General features: G+C 33.6%; 1 protein-coding gene and 1 non-coding gene across 2 annotated transcripts in view; one reads left to right on the forward strand and one right to left on the reverse strand.

Moving 5' to 3' along the window:
• The window catches only part of SGCZ (sarcoglycan zeta), a 242505-nt gene extending 236438 nt beyond the window's left edge, over positions 1–6067 (reverse strand). The window contains exons 1-2 of the mRNA XM_063726381.1: positions 6059–6067; positions 5685–5786 (exon numbers count right to left, since the gene is read on the reverse strand). Coding sequence (XP_063582451.1) covers positions 5685–5786; positions 6059–6067 — 111 coding nt within the window. The remainder of the gene's footprint in view (positions 1–5684; positions 5787–6058) is intronic.
• On the forward strand, positions 1055–1116 carry LOC112134784 (U7 small nuclear RNA). The gene has a single exon (XR_002916135.1). It is a non-coding gene; the product is annotated as a U7 small nuclear RNA (small nuclear RNA).
• Positions 6068–24439: the final 18372 nt, after the last annotated feature.

The raw sequence follows: 24439 nt of genomic DNA on the forward strand, positions 1-24439 counted from the left end.
AAGTTTATGATATAAAACAGAAAAGGCAGAAGTCAAAAAAAAGATTATTTCATAGCACCATAGACAATGAATCCCTACCCTAACCTAACCCATATCTCCAGAAACATATTAATGAAAGTCAAGCCCAAATAAACTAATCTGGATAGAGGAAAAGCAGATAGTATGTAGAGAGTGCTAGAAAAAGCTCATAAGTATTGAGCACTGTGTACACCATTAGAAGTATTCTAGAGGAGGGAAAGTGCAGCTAAGAAGCATGGAATTAAAATCCATGTCTGGTTGTCACAAATCATTTAGAAACACCTCGAAACCTCGGAAGAGACAGAACAGTCACAGTCTGCCTTTCCCTTTCCAACCACTATCTCTCTAGCAAAACAAACAAAAGAGCTAGACAGTAACTCATAAGGAATAACCAAACTAAGTAAGTGCTTCAATCACTAAAACTTCAACATTATACAATTTTAATAAAACCAAACTCATAGACAGTAAAAAATCGTTATAAGATAAAAAGAAGATTGTAGACCAAAGGGAAATTCTGAGATTCACTATTATACAAAAAAAGTATGAATTAGAGAGCGTGAGGGCAAAACTTATTTGAAAAAAGATAAATGAATGGAATCGTAGAAAAACTCTAGATGCTAGTTACTTGTATTTTGAGGAAAAATATAAAGAGTTAAAAATTATTCATGAAATTATGATAGCTGTGGGGAACAAAGATGACCTAACATAAGAATTACTGCTTTCTCTGAAGTAGAAGAAACCAACAAACAAAACTGAAAAGCTATTAAGTGACAAAATAGGTAAAATTTCTCTCAAATGAAAAAAGTGAAATGGCAAAAATATAGCAGGCATCCAAGCAGAACATTCATGTAATCAAAAGGAGAAAAATACCAGGGTGCCCACAGATTTCTTATGGCAATATTCAGTGCTTGGACTTAATAGAGAAGTGTGTTCACAAATCTGAGGCAAGGAAGGCATGAAAACTCCCAGAAAAGAATAAAGGCAACAGTCAGACACCTGAAGCATGAAATATTTCAATGATTAAAAAACCAACTAGCACTGTTACAGTTCTTTCAGAATCTGTCTAGCAAATTTTCTGGCTTTTCCAGGAAAATACCCCATGCAGGTAAATAAAACAAATCAAAACTAGCAAACAAGACTAATTAAGAATACAAGGAAGGAAGGAATGATTTGACTAATGAACTGAGAAATGGAAAATCTGTAATATAAAGAAGAACAGAGATGATGTGTAACTGCAGCCATTTATATGTAGAATCGAGACCAAAGACCGGAGGCAGTTAAAGTTGCAGAACTGAATGTAAATATTATGAATTCTGACAAAGTTAAAGTACTATAATTATCAACAAACTGGAAATGAAGAGAAGTGAGGACAAACTGGAGAGCAGCTAATCATCTCCAATTACCCTGCAGGGAGTTAACAAAAGCTGTCCGAAATTAAAACACGGAGCTAATGCATTCAGCTTCTTAATGGTATTTATAATCTTTTATTCTTAACCATAAATGCAAGTTTTATTTTAAAAAGTTCTTGCGGTAAAGAAATATTTAAGTTCAGCCATTTTCTAAGTTATTTTTATTTTTTTCTGTTAAATTACATATATTAATTACAGTTCACATATCTATATATTTTATTCTTTTATTTGTGCAAATATATAATTATATAACTGTGATATGTTCATGAAATGTCAACAGTATTTTTTTTCTGAGTGTAAAGACTTTGGAGTGGTTTGTGTTTCTTTAACACTTGACTAAAGTGATTACTGATTAATGTAAAAGCATAAAATTTATCTGCATTAAAAATCTAAATATAATATGATAATGATAACCATGATAATAAAATGATTATGAAAGCCTTCAGATATCTATGTATATGAATTAGCTTGTATGAAAGAAAGAAACCTAAATAGAGGAGATTTGCGGTGATACCTGAATGAAAGAGGTAAGGAGATTAGCATGTCATGTAGTCAGGAAAGACATTTGCTGTGCTCGCCTGGCCCCATGGCTTTGTGTCTGAATTCTTTTTTTTTTATTATTATTACTATACTTTAAGTTCTAGGGTACATGTGCACAATGTGCAAGTTTGTTACATATGTATACAGCTTTGTGTCTGAATTCTATAAAGAATAATTGAACACACAAGGTGCAAAACTGGTGGAACCAAGAACTGGGTTAACATCACAGTGAAAGGGAAATGATGGGAAAAGCAAAGCCTTATTCACACCTCTGCTAACACAGGCATCCTGAGAACTCAAGACTTATTTGCTTAACTGTGGAGTTACTGGAATCTGAATCATCTGGTAGTAGTTCCTCTGTCACCACTACCAGTCTGTCATGTAGGAAGCTGGGATCAGTGGCAGTGGTGAGATACCACCTCAACTAAGAATCCTTGAACAGGAAACAAACAAATGAAGAGGGCTGTTTAGTTCGTCTCAGATAAGAGGTTCTGAAGAACTACATGATGCAAATTTTGCTGGTTAGAAGTAGTTAAATGTATGTAATTTGACAACATGACTACCTTGGACTCGTGTAACCTTGGGAAACATACTCCAATTAAATTTTTTAAAAAGTCTGAAGATTAGGTGTCCTAAATTCCTGATATTTTAAATGTTTTGGCCTGAAGTTGGACTAAGTGCCTTGAAAAGAGAGGCAGAATGTTATCATCATTACCATTTATATAAACTAGCCCAAATTACACATCCTTTGTATTGTTCTTGTCTGAATAGTATTATATATTTAACTTCACAAATGTTCTATGAGTAATCTTCCCAGAGAATAATGTTAATTTTGAAAAATACATTGAATTCTAAGATATTTCCTGGATACATTATGGTATGTTTTTCCGTTTACTTTTTTTGCTGGACTACTTGGGTTAACTTTTGAAAAGCATGAAGAAGGGTGTGAATTTTTGAGGCTAATCATAGAACTTTAAAAGTCTGTAGATATTTAGTGATGGAGAGAGGGTGAGAGGAGCTTGTAAAGTTGGTCCAGCCTGTAGTTGATTAGGTTAGGTGACTAGATGTGTATTTATGGGTGAGTGCATTTTCTGTTCAATAGAAATCTCTTTATTATCTTTCCATGTGTAGGACTAAATGCCTGTACAACCACAAAGTAACTTTAAATAAGAAAATTCTGTATGTCACAGTGAAATACTGGCTAAATTTAAAGACAGCAACAGGGTGGCATTAATGGAGGTTAAACATACACAACCACACACAGAAATCAAAATTATTGTACCTAGCAGTTTTTTCTCTCAGCTTCATTGAATCTTCCAAAGTGCCCTTTAGATTTTCTAATAGATTTCCTTACCTTAGAACTACAGGAACTTTGGAATTTTATCATAAAATTGTTGACTATATGAAAATACGTGAAAAGATTGAAATGTGTAACAGAATTTTTAAAATTAAAAATATCATTTCTACTTTCGTTATTGAAATGTTTGTGTTCTTCCTTAACCTAAGAGTCAAGCACTTTGATAAGTTTCTACCAAACTCACTTAATAATGAACAAACTAAGGCTAAGAGAAATTGTGGCTGGCTTTATAGAAGTAAACAGGCTTTATGACATTCATGGACAAGTGAATCATAATGTCAGAGGTGCTTATAAAATACATATTTTCTCTTTACTTTAAATATTTATCCAACTTTTAGGTTCATAAAGTAATCCGGCCACTGTGGAAAGCAGTCTGGAGATTTCTTTCATGTTTATTTTTGAAGTGTTTGTGCAGAGAATTTTCCAAGAAGCGTATGAGTCCTCTCCTATTTCTGTTCTTGCACCAGATTTCCTGTCTGGCTACCAATGTGCCTGCCTTTCCCATGCTTCCTAGTTACAGGGAGACAAACAATAATGAAGGAAGATACAGGAAGGACCAGCATCAGGGCTGGGATATGAAGGGGAGCACATATTCTTCAGTCAATACAGTAGGTTTTGGAAATGCTTGTGAACATGGAGTTAGCTTTCCCAGGGATGGAAACTAGGAAGGGCAAGTGGCTCCATCTCACACGTTAATGCTATAATGTTAGTGGACTCTATCCTCTATGGTCCATAGGTGGAACCCACACATACTCCTGTTTCTCAAGAGAATCCTAATTTGACACCTGTTATGCTCTCAGAAATGTCCTGGCTGAGAAGATAAATTCTACAACCTGCCTGCTGGTAGAGGGTTTCACAATCATTTAAATTTTGTTCCCAGGTAGCCACCACAAATGAACCTAAATGACTTTAGAGATAAATCATTTCTGCTGTCCCTGGACTTATCAATAGGAGGCATTTTGAGAGAAGTTTTGGCCTATGCTTAGTTTCACTTGCTTCCTGTGTTTAGCAGTTTCTTGATTTCCATGTATAAGTTTTAATTCCTTCAAATACTGCATTATTTAATAGTGCTGAACACAAGAACTCAGTAAATAACTGTCAAAGACGGTGACTTTCAATGAAAGTAAGACACTAATATGTGTAACCATGCTCTTTGTTTTTGCTTTTCATAAAAACAAAATAAAGCAAAAGAACTTAACTTTGTATTTTAAATTTAATACTTTTTAAAAGTTTAATTACATATGGTCAGATATTCATACATCTGTCTACTGTGTTACTTGTCTGAATGATATCCAGAAAGTGAAGTAGTACCGAAATAAAATTTCTAGTACCAGAGTAGAGTCAATACAGTATATTAGAAGCTGTATCAGTTTGTATATTTTAAAAAAGAAATTTAAAGTTAATATCCTAATTAAATGTTTTATGAAAAGCAATCCTTTGTTCTGTACTCATTTTGATACTTACAGAAAAACAACTTTAATACAAATTATTTAAATTATGGCTCACTATGCAACCCATTTGCTAATCTTCTACATTGATTAAAATATTCAAACATTATTTTAGCCTAAAATAGACTTTCACATTTATGAAATAAGTATAACCTTTTTCCAACTTTTATATAACACAATTTCCATTATTTCTATCTTAATAAACTTATTTCCACAAATACACATGGAAGAAAAATACCTCAGGGGGAAATGTAATAGATATGAAAAATTCTAGTAAGTTTTTGATATATCCAAGAATATTTACTACCTTCTGAGAGGTAATGTACATAAGCCAAAATGAACAAACTCTAAGCTACAATCTTAATTTTTAGCATGCTTCTTAGAGATAAAACACAGGTAGCACATGTGAACACACACATATTTGAAGGATAAATATTCTCGCTTGTTTTACATAACGTACATCCAGAAATTAATTTCTACATTAAAATTCTTTGTCATCTCTTCTAGAAAATGCATGTCTATTAAAGCTGATCAGATACACAGTATGTTGAATTAAAATCATAATTCAAATCAGTGCCTTTTTGAAAAAATTATTCAAGACATTTCAAATGCCCCCTTTGGATTTACTGTAACTTTGTATTTTAACTTCCAGTGAAAATAGAGAGGCACATTTTATAGAGTAGAAAAGCAACACTGCAGGTTAGTTCAAAATGGTTCTCTAAGATTTGTCGGGTTGAAACTAACCTCCACTGATTTTCAATGATGTTATCATTTTGATTTCTAAACACAGGTGTTTAGCTTAAGGAAACTAAACAGATGCTGAAGAGATAAGGGGATTCTATCCTGCTATTTCAGGCTAAAACATAACCTCTAAATTATCTTTTAGAGTAAGCCAAAGCCAGTATCACATACCTTTCGAGAATGAATTTCTTTCACATACAATGGAAGTAGAAACTCAGATATACCTTCAAGTCGGATTCCCTTCTTGGTGACTCTCAGATTTCCCATACCATCCTACAAGCAATGAAATATAGTTCACTTTTAGGTTAATTGGAGAATGAATATCTGGCCATAATTTTCTTAGGCCTAAATTGAGAAAACAGTGAGCTCAAATCAGTGATGATTTAAGGAAAATGAGAGATTGAATCTACTTAATTAATGTTTGCTGCACTTTGCATGCATATAGAGGGCTCTATTTAAAATGAACAGGAAAAGAGGACTTAAAGGACTGTGTCTTCTTCGAGCTCTATCAGGGACTAGGATTTGCCCATGAATAAATCCTTTACTTTCTTCATGCATCAGTCAGTTCAACTATTTATTTTGTATAATGATGCTTGCTACCTGACTGTTGGAAATAACTTTGTTTGCAGAGAAATCTCGTAATATTTTTACATTACAGTTATACAAATAACTCTAAAATATTCAGAGTCACATTTGTACAATAATTTTAACAAATAATTAATGATTGTCTAATATTAGTAACCATGATATTCCAGCGTTCAAAACATGAGTAGGTGTCAGATCCTTTAGAAAAGAGCAGTTTTTGAGAAGGATAAAACAGGTACACAAATAATGCTTATGAGACAGAATAAAATAACTAAACAGAGTGCTACTGGGAATTAAAGAAAGGAGGTTTTATATCTGATAAGATAGTAAACCATTTCTCATGGAAGAGACTGACTACGATAAAGTTGTTAAGAATGTGGAATTTCAACAGGCAAGGTCCCTGGAGGGTGGAACAAAATGAACATTCTGGCAACATTTAGAAAACAGCATCTGATCTCACTAATGTATGAGATTTCTATTTTCGAATATTGGGAGAGAAACCAATGGAGAGTACATTTTGGAGCCGGAGAAAGGAAAGCCATACATACAATTTAAGGAGAATGTACTTAAGTCAGATCCCAAAAGAAGACACTATAAAGGTTCTTACATAGTTCAATGGCTTGAAATGATTGGAGGCAGGCTTCAAGAAGATTAATCTGGCAGAAGTACTGTTTGGGGCTAACTGATACAGTATTACTAGCAATGCATAATTGCATAGTAGTTTGAGGAATATGGTGGAAGAAAAATTTACGGACTTGTTGACTAATTTTGTGTGTAGACACAGAAAGGAAGAACTTTTAAGATTCATCCAAGGTTTCACATCTAAGCATGAATAAGAAAATATAGTGACTTTAAAAACTGAAATAGTAAAATTTGTAGACTCAATCCCAAAGCAAATTTAGCTTTTCACTATCATTATATCTTCATTGTAAAATTGGTTTTATATATATATAAAATCATATATAATCAATTATATATAATCATATATGTATATATGTATCATATATATGTATATATGTATCATATGATTACATATATCATATATCATATATGTATATATGTATCATATGATACATATATCATATATATCATATATGTATATATGTATCATATGATTACATATATCATATATATCATATATGTATATATGTATCATATGATTACATATATCATATATCATATATGTATATATGTATCATATGATTACATATATCATATATGTATATATGTATCATATGATTACATATATATCATATATGTATATATGTATCATATGATTACATATATCATATATGTATATATGTATCATATGATTACATATATATCATATATGTATATATGTATCATATGATTACATATATATCATATATGTATATATGTATCATATGATTACATATATCATATATCATATATGTATATATGTATCACATATGTATATATGTATATGTATCATATATGTATATATGTATCATATATGTATGTATGTATCATATATGTATGTATATATGTATATATGTATCATATATGTATATATGTATCATATATGTATATATGTATCATATATGTATATATGTATCATATATGTATCATATGTATATATGTATATATGTATCGTGTATATGTATATATGTATCATATATGTATATATGTATATATGTATCATATATGTATATATGTATATATGTATCATATATGTATATATGTATATATGTATATATGTATCATATATGTATATATGTATATATGTATATATGTATATATGTATCATATATGTATATATGTATATATGTATATATGTATCATATATGTATAATGTCTATATGTATATATGTATCATATATGTATGATACATATATGTATATATGTATCACATATGTATGATACATATATGTATATATGTATCATATATGTATCATGTGATTATGATATATATCATATAATCATATATAATCGATTATATATGATCATATATATCATATATATCAATCATATATAATCGATCATATATAATCACACATAGTTGATTATATATAACATATAGTTGATCATGTATATAATCACATATAATCAATGACATATAATCATATTTTAATTATAGGACAATACATAATCATATATAATTATATATACATATCTGTATATACACACACACACACACACATATATATATACATCTCAACCAGCACATCCACAGAAAGGGATGAGGACGTGGGCCGGGCGCGGTGGCTCCTGCTTGTAAAATCCTAGTACTTCGGAAGGCCGAGGAGGGCGGATCACGAGGTCAGGAGATTGAGACCATTCTGGCTAACACGGTGAAACCCCGTCTCTACTAAAAATACAAAAAATTAGCAGGGCTTGGTGGCGGGCGCCTGTAGTCCCCGCTACTCGGAAGGCTGAGGCAGGAGAATGGCGTGAATCCGGGAGGTGGAGCCACAAGTGAGCCGAGATCGCTCCACCTCCCGGGTTCACTCCATTTCGCCTGGGTGAAAGAGTGAGCTCCGTCTCAAAAAAAAAAAAAAAAAAAAAAAAAAAAAAAGGGATGAGGACGTGTCAAGAAATACTTGAATCTATCTTTATGGATAAGCAAGCCCAACGTAGACAGATGTATATAAAACCAAGGATAAATTATTGGATGTTGTCAATGGGTTGGGAAAACATCTTTTATGTATTCAGGGATGTTGTGATCAGTATCAGAGAAAAGTTGAGGGAATATAATGGCCTAACCCCTCCAAAAGAGAAAGCCATTGAGGTAGGATTATATAACATGATGAGATCAGCAATAGAAAATACGTTATAGAAAAATTTTGAAGAGAGAAAAAAATGAATAGGATTTAACTAGGAATTGAAGGACTCTTTAAATTTTTTAAAAAGCCAGACTAAAGGATAATGACCACAGAGCAAGAGGGACATTTGGAGGTGACGAGGTCTGGATTGCCCCATAGAAGGAGAAAGTAAGAGATTTGGGTTAAATTAAAATTAGGATGAGAGTGAAGAAATTTGTTCCTTGAGGCAAGTGAAAAAGTCAAAACTGATAATGGAAATGCCTTACAGGGAATCAACCCAAAATGAATGAATGAATGATTTCAAGTGGAATTGAAGAGTTATTCAGATGAGAAAATACAGACATTTCTGTTAGGATGATAATACATCCTGATTTCTCTGAGAAAGGGCTGATTTACACCAGTTTTATAGTATCCTCTTACATTTTCAAAAATAAAAAGTGGCTCAGATTTAGACATTCAATTACATTACCATCCACTTACTGGCTCTAGTAAGTGTGGTTTTGCAGCACTGTTCTTATTTAAGAACAGAAACAGAATTGACATTGAGAGAAACTCAAAAGTGAGGATTTGCTAGACAGGAATGATAGAAAGTCATAAAGATGTGGTATTCTTAAGGCAAAAAAAAGAGATGTTTTCAAATGACTAACCATTATTTTTCTCATTGAATCATGACAAGGAAAGTCAGAAGCGGGGTTGGGTTACCAAAAGAGTGAACAGTCAAAGAATGGCAAATGGTGATAAACTAATGATGAAGGTCAATGGATGTTAAGAAATATGGCAATTATAATATGAAGACAGGTTTATCACCAGAAAGCATAATTTTGGATTTGGAGATCTTCAGGTTCAGAGCATTTTCAGGCATGATAAGACTTACAGAACACCCCCAGGGGTGGAGGTAGATTTAAGAAGACAGAGAATTATCTGGTATTCAGGAAACCAAGAGTATTAATTAGAACCTATAACATGACATGGGGCTTTAAAACACTATTTTGTATAAGTGGAATTTTCTGGACTAAATTTCACACAGTGACTGTCCATATATATTCTTAAATGCCTGCCGGAAGAAAATGTTCTGAAGTGCTCTCCGTAGAGTTGTTACAGAAATACCTAATTTCACTGGGAGACCATTTCAGAGCAATGGAAACTGGTTCTAACACAAGTATAATTCCCATTTCAATATTAATACTAAAAAATGTTCTGATGAGATGGTTGGAAATAAGAGGATTGGGCATCCACAGTTAAGTGTGTTATTACTTATGCTATATGCATCTTTGATTTTGGAGTTTTCAGTCTTGAGCTTCGTGTGTTTTCTTCTTATATTTTGTACTTAATATATGATTTCAGATATACCATCACATTTCATTTAAATTAGATAAAACAGAATTCCCCTCTGTAAATGTAGGACTGTTTTCGTTTGTTTGTTTGTTTGTTTTGAGATGGAGTCTTGCTGTGTCGCCAGGCTGGAGTGCAGCGGCACAATCTTGGCTCACTGCAACCTCCACCTCCCAGGTTCAAGCAATTCTCCTGCCTCAGCCTCCTGAGTAGCGGGGACTATAGGTGTGCACCACCATGCCCAGATAACTTTTGTACTTTTAGTAGAGACGGGGTTTCACCATGTTGGACAAGGAATGTTGTTATAACACCATCTTGTGAATCTAACCACACTTCACTATGTCTATTTGTTTCTCTCTTTATTTTTTCTGTCTTGTATGAAAAAATGAATTTTCAAGTTTTTCCATATTATCTAGATGAAATGATAAAATGTATAAAGCTGTATAACATATATTCCATATATAATCAACCTGACTCACACTCAGGCATTAAGTCCAGTAAGGATTTATGAGCTGATGAAATTATCTGGTTTTCCTTCTGCAAGAGCATTATAAATTAAATTTATTTTTAGTGTCACTACAGTTTTCTGATGATTTTCTTGATCCCTTCATTATCTGAAAGGGAGAAAATGATTTCTTAATTTTCTGTTCAGGAAGACATTGTTACCAGAAGGTAACAGAATGTAATGTACTAGACCTAGACCTTGTCTTGGTTCTGCCACTTCTTCCCTTTGTTAAGTGCCAACCACTTAACTAATCACTTTGTGTCTTAATTTTATCATCTGTAAATGGAATAATAACATAAGTTATGTTACTATGATAAAGATTACATGAGGATGTAGAAAGCTTAAAATAGTGCCTAATTTATGTCAAACTACTCAATAGCTTTAACTATTATTAACATTTTACTTAAATGTTTAGTTTTTGTCTTATACATTATAAAAACTCATGTTATTTTAAGAGAAATTATCTTTGAACTTCAGTATAATCTACACCAAATTTCATATCATTATAGTTATGATACTTTCGTTCATCATCCTGTAATCTCACACATTGCAATGGTTCAAATGTGCCCCCTCTAAAATTTAGGTGTTGAAACTTAAGGACCAATGTGATAGTATTAAGCGGTGGAGCCTTTAAGACATGATTAGGCCAGGAGGGCTCCTCCCTTGTGAATGGAACTAAGGCCCTTATAAAAGAGGTAAATGAGGCTTCACGCAGTGTTTCGACCTCTTGAACTTCTGCCTTCCCCCAGGTAGGATACAGAGCATTCCTTCCCTCTGGAGGATGCAGCAACAATGTGCCAACTTGGAAGCAAACAGCAGCTTTCATCAGACAACACAACCTGCTAGTGCCTTGATCTTGGACTTCCCAGCCTCCAAAACTGTAAGAAAATATTTTCTGTGTTTTTTTTCTTCTAAATTATCCAGTCTCAGGTATTTTGTTATAGTAGCAAAAACTGACTAGGGCACATCTGATTTACCTATTGTTCACAGACAGTATAGTGTCATTTTAGAAGGGGATATGAAACCAGACATTTGGGGTTTGAAACTTGACTTTTTTATTTATTAACTATTGTCTTCGACATGTTGTCTATCTAAACCCAAATGTATATTTTATAAACATCAGACAAATAACAGTATTCCTCACAGGGATGTTGTATTAATTTAATGACACACTATGTAAGTGAATTAGTTTTGGACCTGGTATATTTTTAATAGTTATTCCCTTTACTTGTGGGTTACTGAAAAATTAATATTTTAAAAAGTAGATTTAGTGTCTAATCACTACATCTAAAAAATATCAACTTCTCTTATTTTTATTTCTTCTTTTTCATTTCCAATGACACTATGACAGTTCAAGATCACTTTATCTCCAGCTTGAAGATTGCCCCCTAACCATTGTTTATATTGTTATTTTATTATTTTAGTATTATTCTTGCTCAAAAGCCCAAAGTGTCACCTTAGCCTCTGAGTATAGATTTGTGTCCTCCATTTTGAATATTTACTGTGCTTTCTAAATAATCCACTGTGATTATCACATTCTTGTTTAGGGGAAATATTATAAAACAGACTCTTCCACTGTGCCCCAGCCCCCTCCTTTAGAATGAATTTCTAGATTTGCGAAGTGTCTCCTCTAATCCTGTTTGTTTTTAGCTGTTTGTTGGTGTTTGTTTTTTGTTTTGGTTTGTTTGTTTGTATTTGCTTTTTTTTCACCATCACTCAACTTATACTTCCACTAAACTGTACTGCCAGCAGTTTTTTGTTTGTTTTTCAGAACAGCTCCATGTTTTGCCATCAAAATTTCTTGATCCGTGCATTCTAGCTGCTTGAGATAATCTTCATTCCCATTTCCTTTTAATGCTCTTATCCGTATTCCAAAGAATTACCTGTCCAAAGAATGTCATGGTTAATACCCTAGTCAGAAATAACATGGTTTTCTACTTTATATTTAGAAAATGCTCTATTAGCATTTCTTATAAAATGTATCGTATTCTGATTCTAATTTTAGTTAACTGTGTATACATTTTTATCTCTTCTTTAAAAGTTTATGGTCAATCTTATTTATCTTCATGTTCATTTCTTCATCTTGCATAATCCTTCCAACAGTGGATATGAAGTATGTGGTTAGTAAAATGCTTGATTGTTGAATTGAACGGAATTTACCTCTTTACTTAAATAACAAAAAACTCCAAAACTAAATTAATACCCTTGTGAAGATCACAATTACTAAAATTTATAGAATTTGTCTTTAAAAACTGAAAGTAATCTTTAGCATAATTTTCATTTTTTTTGACAAAGTAGAGGATTATTTGTTGAGAAATACTTATTGGAATTTCTTATGAGAGACTGAATGAAAAATAATATTCTCTTTGTTGACATTCAAACCTACAATTTAAGAATATTTAAATTTAAATGTAAAGTGACTGTTTAAATTTTAAATTTAAATTTAAAGTGACTGTTTAAATTTAAATTTAAATTTAAAATGACATTTGAAATTTAAAATCCACAGCCAGAACTTTGCAATGTTCTGATGGTAATTCACTCCCTCTTCTTGGGTTACCTGAAATTAGAGGTTAAATAAATGTTTTCTACTCCAAAGATTTAAGATACTGCTTAACAGAGAAATGTAATGGCCATAATGCTGAGCATTTTGGCATGAAATTAAGAAAACATTTTAAAATAGATGTATCGATTAAAAATACAGAAAATCTGATGAATGATTTATCACTAAAAAAGCTTTTCAAACAAAATTGAAGGACTCCACCAGCTGCAAGAGAAGCAAATATACATTTTAGACATTTTTTCTGGGTAAAACCAAAAATCCTCTTTCAAATTACTAGTATTACACATTTCAAAACAAATTCAATAGGAAGGAAGGTAGATACATGTGTTTTTATTATTGTGAATATCTAAAGATATTATTTATTATATATTTAAATTTGTATGAGGAAAAAATCTTAAAGATGCAGTTTCGAGACAACTTGGAGCTTGCTATGACAAATATTTGTAAGACTTTAAGAATTAAATATTTTCAATAAAATAAAAGGAATACATAGATAATGGAAATATTAAATTGTTTCAATGAAATTAAAAACCATATTTAAACTTCTTTTGCTATTAATTTTTAAATCTATGTTACATCAGTAAGAAAAAGTTAACTTCAACTTCTAATTAAAGAGGAGGAAGTTCTCTTTAATATACCTAAGCAAAGCATGTGGTTTATGCTGTGTTTTTTAATACTTTATATTGAGCTGTTTTTCCCCAAGCATAAAAGAAAAAACAAAACATAAGTTGATGGCCTGCTTTATATATGTGTTTTACTATGTTGTTTGCTGTAAGCTTGTATTTTATTTTCATTTTAATTGGCCTCCCTGTATTCCTGCATATTATTAGGAAATAAACTCTATAGTGGTAACAATTGACAGACCTAGGAATTTGACCTCTAATTCAACTTGTATGTAAACATTTTTATAGATTGCTGTTAATAATATAACTTTTACCATCCTGAATATGATTTATCACCTTTGCTCTTCACCAATAGTTGTTCAAATTTCATAATTTATGTATCTTCAGTTGTCAGGGTTATAAAATAAAGTTTTTAATATACTTTTGTATTAAATATAATAATAAATATTGCATTTTGTTTCTCTTAAGTGCACTGGTGTCCCTTTAGATATGGAAATGCTTTTTCAAAAGCATGATTAAAAAAAAATTTCATTTGTTTTCCAAAATTTTCTCTACTGATAATACAGGAAATATTATCCTGTACGTGTTAGGAAAATACTTATCAGGGAAATACGTATTCATATTTATGAATAGACATACATATAATACATTTATACAATACATGTAATATATTTATGAATAAATATAAATACATATTTCCCTTATACATACTCTTATTCTAAGTATTACCCAAATACATATTTTTATTTTAAATATCCACATATCACTAGCCTCACAGAACATATATAATTGCTTAACAAAAAAATGCAGGATGAAAAATTAAAAATAAAAATATGTTGGCCGTGCACAGTGGCCCACGCCTGTAATCCCAGCACTTTGGGAGGCCGAGGCGGGCTGATCACGAGGTTAGGAGATCGAGACCATCCTGGCTAACACGGTGAAACTCCGTCTCTACTAAAAATAAAATACAAAAAAATTAGCCGGGCGTGGTGGTGGGTGCCTGTAGTCCCAGCTACTCAGGAGGTTGGGGCAAGAGAATGGCGTGAACCCGGGAGGCGGAGCTTGCGGTGAGCGGAGTTCGCGCCACTGCACTCCAGCCTGGGCGACAGAGAGACACTGTCTCAAAAAAATAAAATAAAATAAAATAAAATAAAAAAATAAAAATATGTTAATTTGACAAAATGGATAGGATCATAGTGGCCTGTGATGGAGTAAAAACGGACGCACTTAATAAATCCAGTGAGGCTGGTCTGAAGGTAGTGAGTTATCTCAATTGATTGTTCAGTCAGCTACAGATCAAAATCCTTGTTCTACTCTTTCCCCCTTCTCACTACTGTACTTGAATAGCCTTATATAAATAAATAAATAAATCCAATGATACTACAAATAAGGAACCACCCAGAGTATTCAGTAACTCGTTATATAAATGGTAAAATCGTAACATTTAATTATATTCAAATTATAAAATTTGGTTTGCAAGAGTATGTAGATATATAGAATATACTTACATGCATATATGCATATATATAGTGTGTGTATATATATATAGTGTGTGTATATATATATACTGTTCTCATATATAGGTTTGTATATATGTGTGTGTCTATATATATACACACATATATACGTATATATATATACACACATATACGTATATATGTGTGTGTGTGTGTATATATATATATATATATAAAATGTTCATATACGAAATGGAGAACAGACCATAGCTATTCAATCCAGTAGGAACAGTTGGAACACATATATATTTTAAATTCAATATTTTTAAGAAGAAAATATATTTTTCTACAGGCAATTGGAATCGCTGTCAGCAAAAATAAACTGGTATAGCTCAGTCTAATATTAGTTACATGATGCAGATTTCAATGTGTATAAAAACAACATCCACTTTAACTGGAGGTTAAGGTTACCTGCTGGGAACCAAATCAGTGGTTGTGAGAGAGACTTGCTGTAAAAGAATACTATATCGAAAAGCCAAGGGTGCTTAATATTGATGGCAAATGGAGACAACTGCAAAGAGCCTCAGGCATTACTTAAGGAAAATAATAAGTAATGGATTAATAATAATGTCTTGTACCCTAAATTTGCCATCGGTAAGTGGGTGGCTGAGGGACTTCCACATGTTAATCTTTTAACAAGGCAATAAAGCCTAAAGGTTCGCTATTAGCATGCCTGTCCTTCCCAACTGTGCTTAACAGAATACCAGAATTAATGATCTAGTGAAAAAAAAGTTACTTTTTCAAATAAATTTAGAAAACCATTCCATGATATACTCCTGCTCAGATATTCATAATACACATTAGCATATTAACATTCAGATGAGTTTGGAGTAGAGAAACACACTGTGTCTAATACAGAGGTCTTCTAACATTTTGGTCAATGGGTCCTCCACTCACATAACCCACCTTTTAGAGTAGGTGAAATAATGCCCCTTTAAATACACCAAGGAAAGACTTTAAATACACCAGGGAAATACACGGATGAATTATTCATATTTTACCAACTCTGAAGAAAGACCATTTAAAATGGAGGTACATTTTTTAGCATGGAGTCTTAAAAATCGGTGATGAAAGAGTTATTAGCTCCTGTCTCCACAGATGTTTAGAGAGCCTATGTAAAGTATAAATTGTGTCCTAATGTGACTTCCTAGCTAGTTTTAAATACTGAACATGGCTAGAAATGGGATCTGCTTTACGGGTGTCACTTCCTATTTTCAGTAAAAAATGAGCCAGGGAGGTAATCCTGAATACACCTCTGTTTTTTGCAAATATTTGTCTGTTACTATAATTTATTTCCTAAAAGGAGAATCACCTTTTGACTTGAACAAAATCACATTTCTAGACTCTTAAGTTAAGGATAAGACTGTGGGGTAGGGTACCGTACCAAAGCACTCCTTAGGGTAAAGTCTTTCCTAAGAATTTCTTCTAGACTCGTAAGACAACATCTTTAATTTCCACCCTAACTATGGCACTAAATGTTTTAATAATAGCTCAGTTCATACAGCACTTCAGCAGATATAGAGCCTATGACACATCACAACAATCCTGTAAAACTGACATTTTTTTTTCCCTCATTTTATTTAACACAGAAAATAAATTAGATTGTTAGTTTTGTGCACCTAGTTAGCTACTCATCCAGAACACAAGTCCAGTCCTCTCTTAGTCAAGGCAGGTACTACAGGTATAGAAAATGTTACATTTATTGTATTATGTAATCCCAATATAGCTTCCCTAATAGTCTTCATTATTAGTTTAGATATTTCTGAGTTAATTTGTAAATCTTCTTAATTTATTTATGCCTTTTTGTTTGTTTCCCTGATTCATTTCCCAGCACAAATTTGTTATTTGGCTCAAACTTGCATTGTGGTATTCTGAAAAGAGGGTTTCTGATATGACAAAACTCTAGTTTGGAGTGCTTATAAAGTCCTCCATGAAAACAAAGCCATCTGAACAAACTATTGTTATTTGTACACCCATAGACTGTTTTAAAGGAATCTAAATCTATGTTTTCTAGAAATAGAAAGCTCACTTTTTTTACTTCTTCATATATACTTTTTTGTAATACATTCATTATACAGAAGTAACTTGTGTGTGCCTGTGTGTATTTGTGACTGTGTATTTAGAAGAGGTAAGTGGAAGAACAGGTGTAGGTAAGATTAAGCTGCTGATCTTAAAATTATAGATATCCTTTTGAGCTGGGACTGAGGAACTATTAGGTAAATATCAATAGAGAAAGGACAGAAGGCACATAAAGACACAGATGAGCAAGTTGACTCTGTGGGTTTAGGCAGCAATACGATTGATAAGAGTTTTCTGACAATGGGTGCTTTATGGTTCACGAAGCTCCTAATCTCCATGGTGATTTAGCATGTGCTTTATTGAGTTTATAAAATTGTAACATTTAGCCTCTTAGACTAAAGAAGTCCCTTGGGGTTTTAATGTCTGAAGATCCTTCCAAACATCAAGGAGAACCTTTCATGCAGAAATACAATGGGTCATCTCTCAACTGAATTTTAAAAGACCCTATAAACTTCCTTGAAAGGTACTGTAGATTTCTATCTATTTGGTCCTTGAATTCCAAGGATGGATTTTTTTCCTAAAACATATAGTCTTGCATCTCTTCCTGAATCTGGTTAATTTCATTACAGATGCTGGTAACCACCTATTTGGAAATTTGGAAAATATTTAATATTAGCTTTTTTTAAACATCTTATCCATTATACCTTATTATACTTCCACATGGCATACTTTCTAAGTTTTATTTGTTTATCAGCTGTCACAGACAGACATCAGCCTGTAATGCAATGCTTCTTGTGGGAACTGCCTTCTCCGGCCTTCTCCAACTCCCTTCCCTCAATGTGGTTCCCACAGAATCTGCCATTTCTTAATGTCATTCTGACAGATGATTCAACCAAGAGTCACTAACTAAACCCAAGTAAACTAAATCAGATATTTAACTAGAATTTCCTGAATTAAGGAAAACAGTAATAAAAATAATCAATTAAACAAACCCTAATTTTTCCATTTTTAAAAAGAAGTTTAAAGTCAACGGGTACACATGCAGGTTTGTTGCATAGATGTATTAAGTGATGCTGGAGTTTGTGCTTTTAGTAAGCCCAGCATCCAAATAGTGTATATAGTACCCAATATATAGTTTTTTTCATTCCTCATCCCCCTGTCTCTCTCCCCAATCTACTACACAGTGTTTACTGTTTCCATTTTTATGCTCATGTGTACCCATTGTTTAGCTCCCAAAGTAAGAATCTGTGGTACTTGATTTTCCTGCATTAATTTACTTAGGATAATAGCCTCTGGCTCCATCCGTGTTGCTGCAAAGGACAATTTCATTCCATTTATGGCTGTGTAGTATTCCTAGTATATATGTACCATATATTTTTTATTCAGTTCACTGTTGATGGACACTTAGTTTGATTCCATGACTTTACTACTGTGAACAGGACTGAGAGAAACGTATGAGTGTAAATGTCTTTTTGACAGAATAATTTATTTTCCTTTGAGTAGATACTCAGTAATAGAATTGCTGGGTTGATTTCTATTTCTTTGAGAAATCTCCATCCTGTTTTCCCCTGGGGATTGAACTTACTTACATTCCCACCAACAGTGTATAAGCATTCTCTATTTTTCTCTGTGTCCTTACCGACATCTGTAATTTTTTGAGTTTTTCATAGTGGCCATTCTGATTCTTTGGATGTAAAAGTGGGAGCTAACTGTGACCATATTTCCAATTATATGGAGAAAGCCAGTTTGCAGTGAGAGAGAATAAATCTAGTTTAAAAGAGGGCAGAGAAGGATAAAGGAAACTCATTCCTGTTGGCAAACATGTCCCTGGTTCTTATTTCTGAGGCTCAGGTGCTTGACTGTACTTCCCTGGATTTTTCCAATACTTCCATTGGTTTCACGATCTCACCATTATCTCCCTCTCCTCTCTTTTTTCCTAAAATACTTCCTGTTTAGTATGAGAATACTTGGATCCATTCTAACAGATTCCCTGACCTACATATTCATACACCTTCACGGGGATCTCATCCACAACCATGGCTAACATACCTTTAGCTAAATCAAGCTCTTGCGACAGGGGCATGGCATATATTATTGCCTCTCTCCAATCCTTTTCCGCCTTGATAATTATCTCTATCTCATCCTTTCCATAGAAATTCAGACAAATCTTGCTGAAGATATCTTCCATACAAGCTCAGAACTTTCGAGTCACAGCGCCATACACATTTCCTTCAACAGCCTTACCAGAGCTTGTGCCAGTCTCTATTTGTTTGTGTGTTAGCTTGTGATTATACCTGCATCAGGTTATAAGCTTATTGCAGGCAGGTACAACATCTTTTTAGTCATTGTTAATTCCAAAATTTATTTTTACAACCATAATTTTTTTTAAAAAAACTTTTAGTTTCAGGGGTACATCTGCAGATTTGTTATATAAACTTATGTCATAGGGGTTCGTTGCACAGATTATCTCCCCAACAGGTACTAATCCTAGTTCCCAGTAGTTATTTATTCTGATCTTCTCCCTCCTCCCACCTTCCATCCTCTAGTAGACCCCAGTGTCTGTTGTTTCCCCCTATGTGTCCATGTGTTCCCATCATTTAGCTCCAATATACAAGTGAGAACATATAGTATTTGGTTTTCTGCTTCCGTGTTAATTTGCTAAGGATAATGGCCTCTAGTTCCATTCATGTTCCTGCAAAGGACATGATATCATTCTTATTTTTTCATGGATACATAGTATTCCATAGTGTATAGGTGCCACATTTTTTATTCAGTCTACAATTGAATGGCATTGAGCCTACTATTGATGGGCATTTATGTTGATTCTATGTCTTTGATATTGTGAAGAGTGCTGCAATGAACATACACGTGCATGTGTCTTTGTGATAGAATGATTACATTTCTTTGGGTATATACCCAATAATGGGATTTCTAGATCTAATGATAGTCCTGTTTTTAGCTCTTTGAGAAACTACCTCACCACTTTCCACAATGATTGAACTAATTTACACTCCCATCAACAGTGTATAAGCATTCTTTTCTTTGCAACTTTGCCAGCATCTGTTATGTTTTGACTTTTTAATTATAGCCATTCTGGCTGGTGTGAGATGGTATTTCATTGTGGTTTACAACTAGATTTTTAAAACCCAGATTTATCTTTTGAATTTGAGACAAAGGCATTCGGCTGCTTACTGCCTAGTGTTTTCTAGATTTCACAGGTATCCCAAACCAAGTATGTCTCAAACAAAGTAATCATCTCTCAACTCGAACTGTTTCTTCTGTTGTGCTCCTTACCTCAAAGAATTACTGTCATCTCTATTAAATGGAAATCTGTATCTCATCCTGGACTCTTCATTTCTAATCCTCATAATGGACCAGTCACCACATCCCATATACTTGTTTTCAATTGTTCTACTTGCCTTTATTCTGGCATTGTTCCAGGTGCACACAGGGATGTGCTGTCCATATAGCCATTAAAGGAAGGACCTATTTTCCCAGTTACTGGGAGAACTATGAGTGAGTAGTCTCTGTCTGTAAGCCCTTTCAGGTATCTCCATCGTTCTCAAAAATTTCTACACCTTTAGAAGTAGGCCACCCCTGCCAATATACGGCTGGAACTCCCCAACTGATTGATGGAAGACATGCAGAAGGCTTTCACACAAAAGTCTGCAATTTTCCCCTCCATATCTATCTTTATCCACCTGCTCTCCTGGCCACTATCTGTAAAACTAGGGCTTAGTTGCAACACAAAGCTGTGTATGAGTTGGCCCTCCTAAGGTGGAAGGGACTATTATCTATTTAGAAGGAGTGACAAGACCCAATCAGCAGGTATCAGCAAGAGGAGGGAGAGGAGGGACAGAAGGGGTGAGATTATTTTCCGAGGGTGCTTGATCAGGTGGTCAGAACATAAGATTAGATTTTGAGTACTCTCCTGGGATACAGAATTTTACTACTGGAAAGGACTACAGGAGACGATTCAAACTTGTTACTAGAATGACTCCCGGAAGTATGGGAAAAGTGATGACCCAGTTGTCAGGTTAAAATATGAGAATTGCTATGGCAGATGGTAAAAGAGAGAATGAAAGTCTCAGGAAAGTAGATATAGTGGAATGAACATACTGGGTAGGGTCGGAAAACCTACCAAATGAGTATGATCTATGGAAAAGCACAGAGGACATACCAATTATCAAGGCCATTAAAAATTGTGGGTGAGAATGAAGCAAGAATCACCAAGAAGTCCAGTGGTACCTTGTACCCCTGCATGGTTCGGAGCTGATGACAGAAAAGATGGTTATAAAACAGGGCTCACTTTTAGCAATGGAGATGGCAGAGCATCGACACAACGGAGATCAAGTCATAGCCAGAAGCCGGATGAACACAATTATGGCAATGAGGGGCCAGGTCAGAGGAACAACCAGGGTGTAACACACAGAAGGTTATAAGGAGATGCTTAATAACTCTTGCTGTCCATGGAGGCTAAGAAAATGTTTCATCCACAAGGGTCCTGTTCAATTGGTAGCATGCAAGATATCAAGGATGGATGCACAGGAGACTTAAGGCAGTTACTGCAATTAAGAAGTCAAGATTCCTTGCCCAAGTTTGATCAGTTTTTGGACCCAGAACCTATTGACCTTCTTAGCAAATTTTGACAGTAAATGGAAAAGTGCAGTCGTCTCAGCCTGAGAAAGGCTTGGACTCCTAAGAAAGGAGGAGCTGGGTCATGCCACAAGATGGGCCTCCTGGTCTCATTTCAATGAAGGATTTGCCCCAACTATTTTTTTTTTTCTTTTGTCTGCTTAATGGTGTCCGGAAGCAGCACCTTCAGCATCCAGGCAGAAATAGGTGGGGTGTGCTGAACAGGGAGTGTCTACCCACTCATTTAAGCAAGTGTCAGAAAAGGTTGAAGATATCATTCAGCATCACAATTTCAATTAAACTCCAATCAGCTATTCCATCATTCATACATTCAAGGTTAGTGTCTAAGTATCTAAGTTCTTATTCTTTTTTTAAATATTTTTTATTTTTTTATTTTATTATTATTATACTTTAACTAACCTGCACATTGTGCACATGTGCCCCAACTATTAGGAGCACCAACAATAGAAAACTTAGTTGGCATCCTTGTCAGCAGAATAAAGCCATCTTTCCAAAGGTAGACACCCACCTGGGTGGCTTATGTAACCGACCAAAAATGTGAGAGTATATAGACCCAGCTGTCCCATCTCACCTTTGGACAGTTCTCAAGAGCCATTCTATCTCCTGATATCCTGTGTGGGGGCGGGCGGTGCTCAGTTGAGGTTGCAATCGCTCTGTCACAGCTTGATTTCTCTCTCTGCTCCATCCTGCTCCCCGATGGAATGTTATTCTCTTGTTTATTGAGAAATATTTTTTATTGAAATGCAATAAAATGCATAATACTTTTTAAAAATTAAATTGAAACTCATTAAAATATGCATCTACTTTGTTCCTCATACATTATTTAGTGTTTATTTTTAAAAACTTTCTTATGAAATGGAGTGAACAAATAGACTTTTTTTTGCCTTTACAATAAATTTTATAGGGGTTTTAAACTGCCAGTTTGAAAATTCAAGTATTGATGCTACAAATGTGTATGAAAGTGCCTTGTTATGACAAGAGTGCTCATGTTTTGAGGAGCAGGTAAGAAAAGGATGTCTGTCATTTAAGCCACATTTCTGCACAGTCATTTGTTCTCCTGGCTTCAGCCTGGACATGTGCACAGACATTGTTAAGGCAAAGGTAAGGCTGATGCTCAAAAATGAAATTGAACTTTAATCTATGTTAGAGAAACTAGTACATTAATATTTCTGCCAAGTGGGAAGAAAATTAGTTAAAAGGATATTCATGTTGACAACTATAACATATTATGTTTTTTTTTTCTCCAGAGTGTTCTATTAAAGAAAAATCAGTGCTAGGAAAGCACTTTACTTCTACTGCAAACTTTCTTCTGTAGTAATTCAATTACCATAAACTTCCTTAAAGTATTTGTAAACAATGGTAATTGTGTGTAATCGCTCAAGGCCAGACAAATAATGCAGATCTAATTTGGTTTATACCTGCCTAAAAGCCAGAGAAAGAACACCTCTTCTCTATGTGAGTGTTAAACCAAGTTTTGAAAACGACTGCTGAGAATGGTTGTTCTCTAAATGTTTAAATACAGAAACATTGGCAAAATCTTAGGACACAAATTATGATGTTTCATGGGATATTAGAATAAGTTATTACAGGTAATGACCTCACTATCCATGCTCTTCCAAACTTTCAGTACAAAATTCAGAATCACTGTCAATGTTTTCTTTTTATTCCACACAAGGAATCAGTTGCCATATCCTATGAATATGTTTGATAATAGGCTTGCATGGTTTATTCGTGTGCAGCCATTTTAGGAGGTTGGTACTTGAATAAAACCTAAGCATCTATTAGTGGAACACTTGCTGAATAAAGTATAGCGCATGAACACCATGGAGTATCACGCAGCTACCTGAAGCAAAGGAATAGATCTAGCCAAAAGGATAGAACTTAAAAAGACCAGTACATAGCAGATAAAAAAAGCGAGAACTAAAATAATATATGTAAATTTAAAATGTGTGCATAAAATTGATGAATATATTGGAAAAAATACATGGGAATGAAATAATTACTAAAAAGAATAGAATACTCTAAAGAGAGGGCAGATGCTGATAATAGAAATGGAATGAAAATATAAAAAATGAAAGAATGAACTCAAAATTAATAGTAAAGAATAAGAGAGGAACATTGAAGGAACAAATGATACAAGGACGCTATTTCATCAGCTGACAAATAGAATGACCTCAATCTTTTACACCTGAAGTTAAAAATAAAGCAAAATCTGCTGCAGATATGGTCAATTATATTCCCCTTTTATCTTCACTGCTATTGTTTTAATTCTGTTTTTTTCTTTCACCTCCAGCCTATGATATCATTTTTCTAAATGTTCTTGTCATTAATATATCCAATTAAGAT

Source organism: Pongo abelii, chromosome 7 (assembly GCF_028885655.2).
Source record: "Pongo abelii isolate AG06213 chromosome 7, NHGRI_mPonAbe1-v2.0_pri, whole genome shotgun sequence".
Lineage (NCBI taxonomy): Eukaryota > Metazoa > Chordata > Mammalia > Primates > Hominidae > Pongo > Pongo abelii.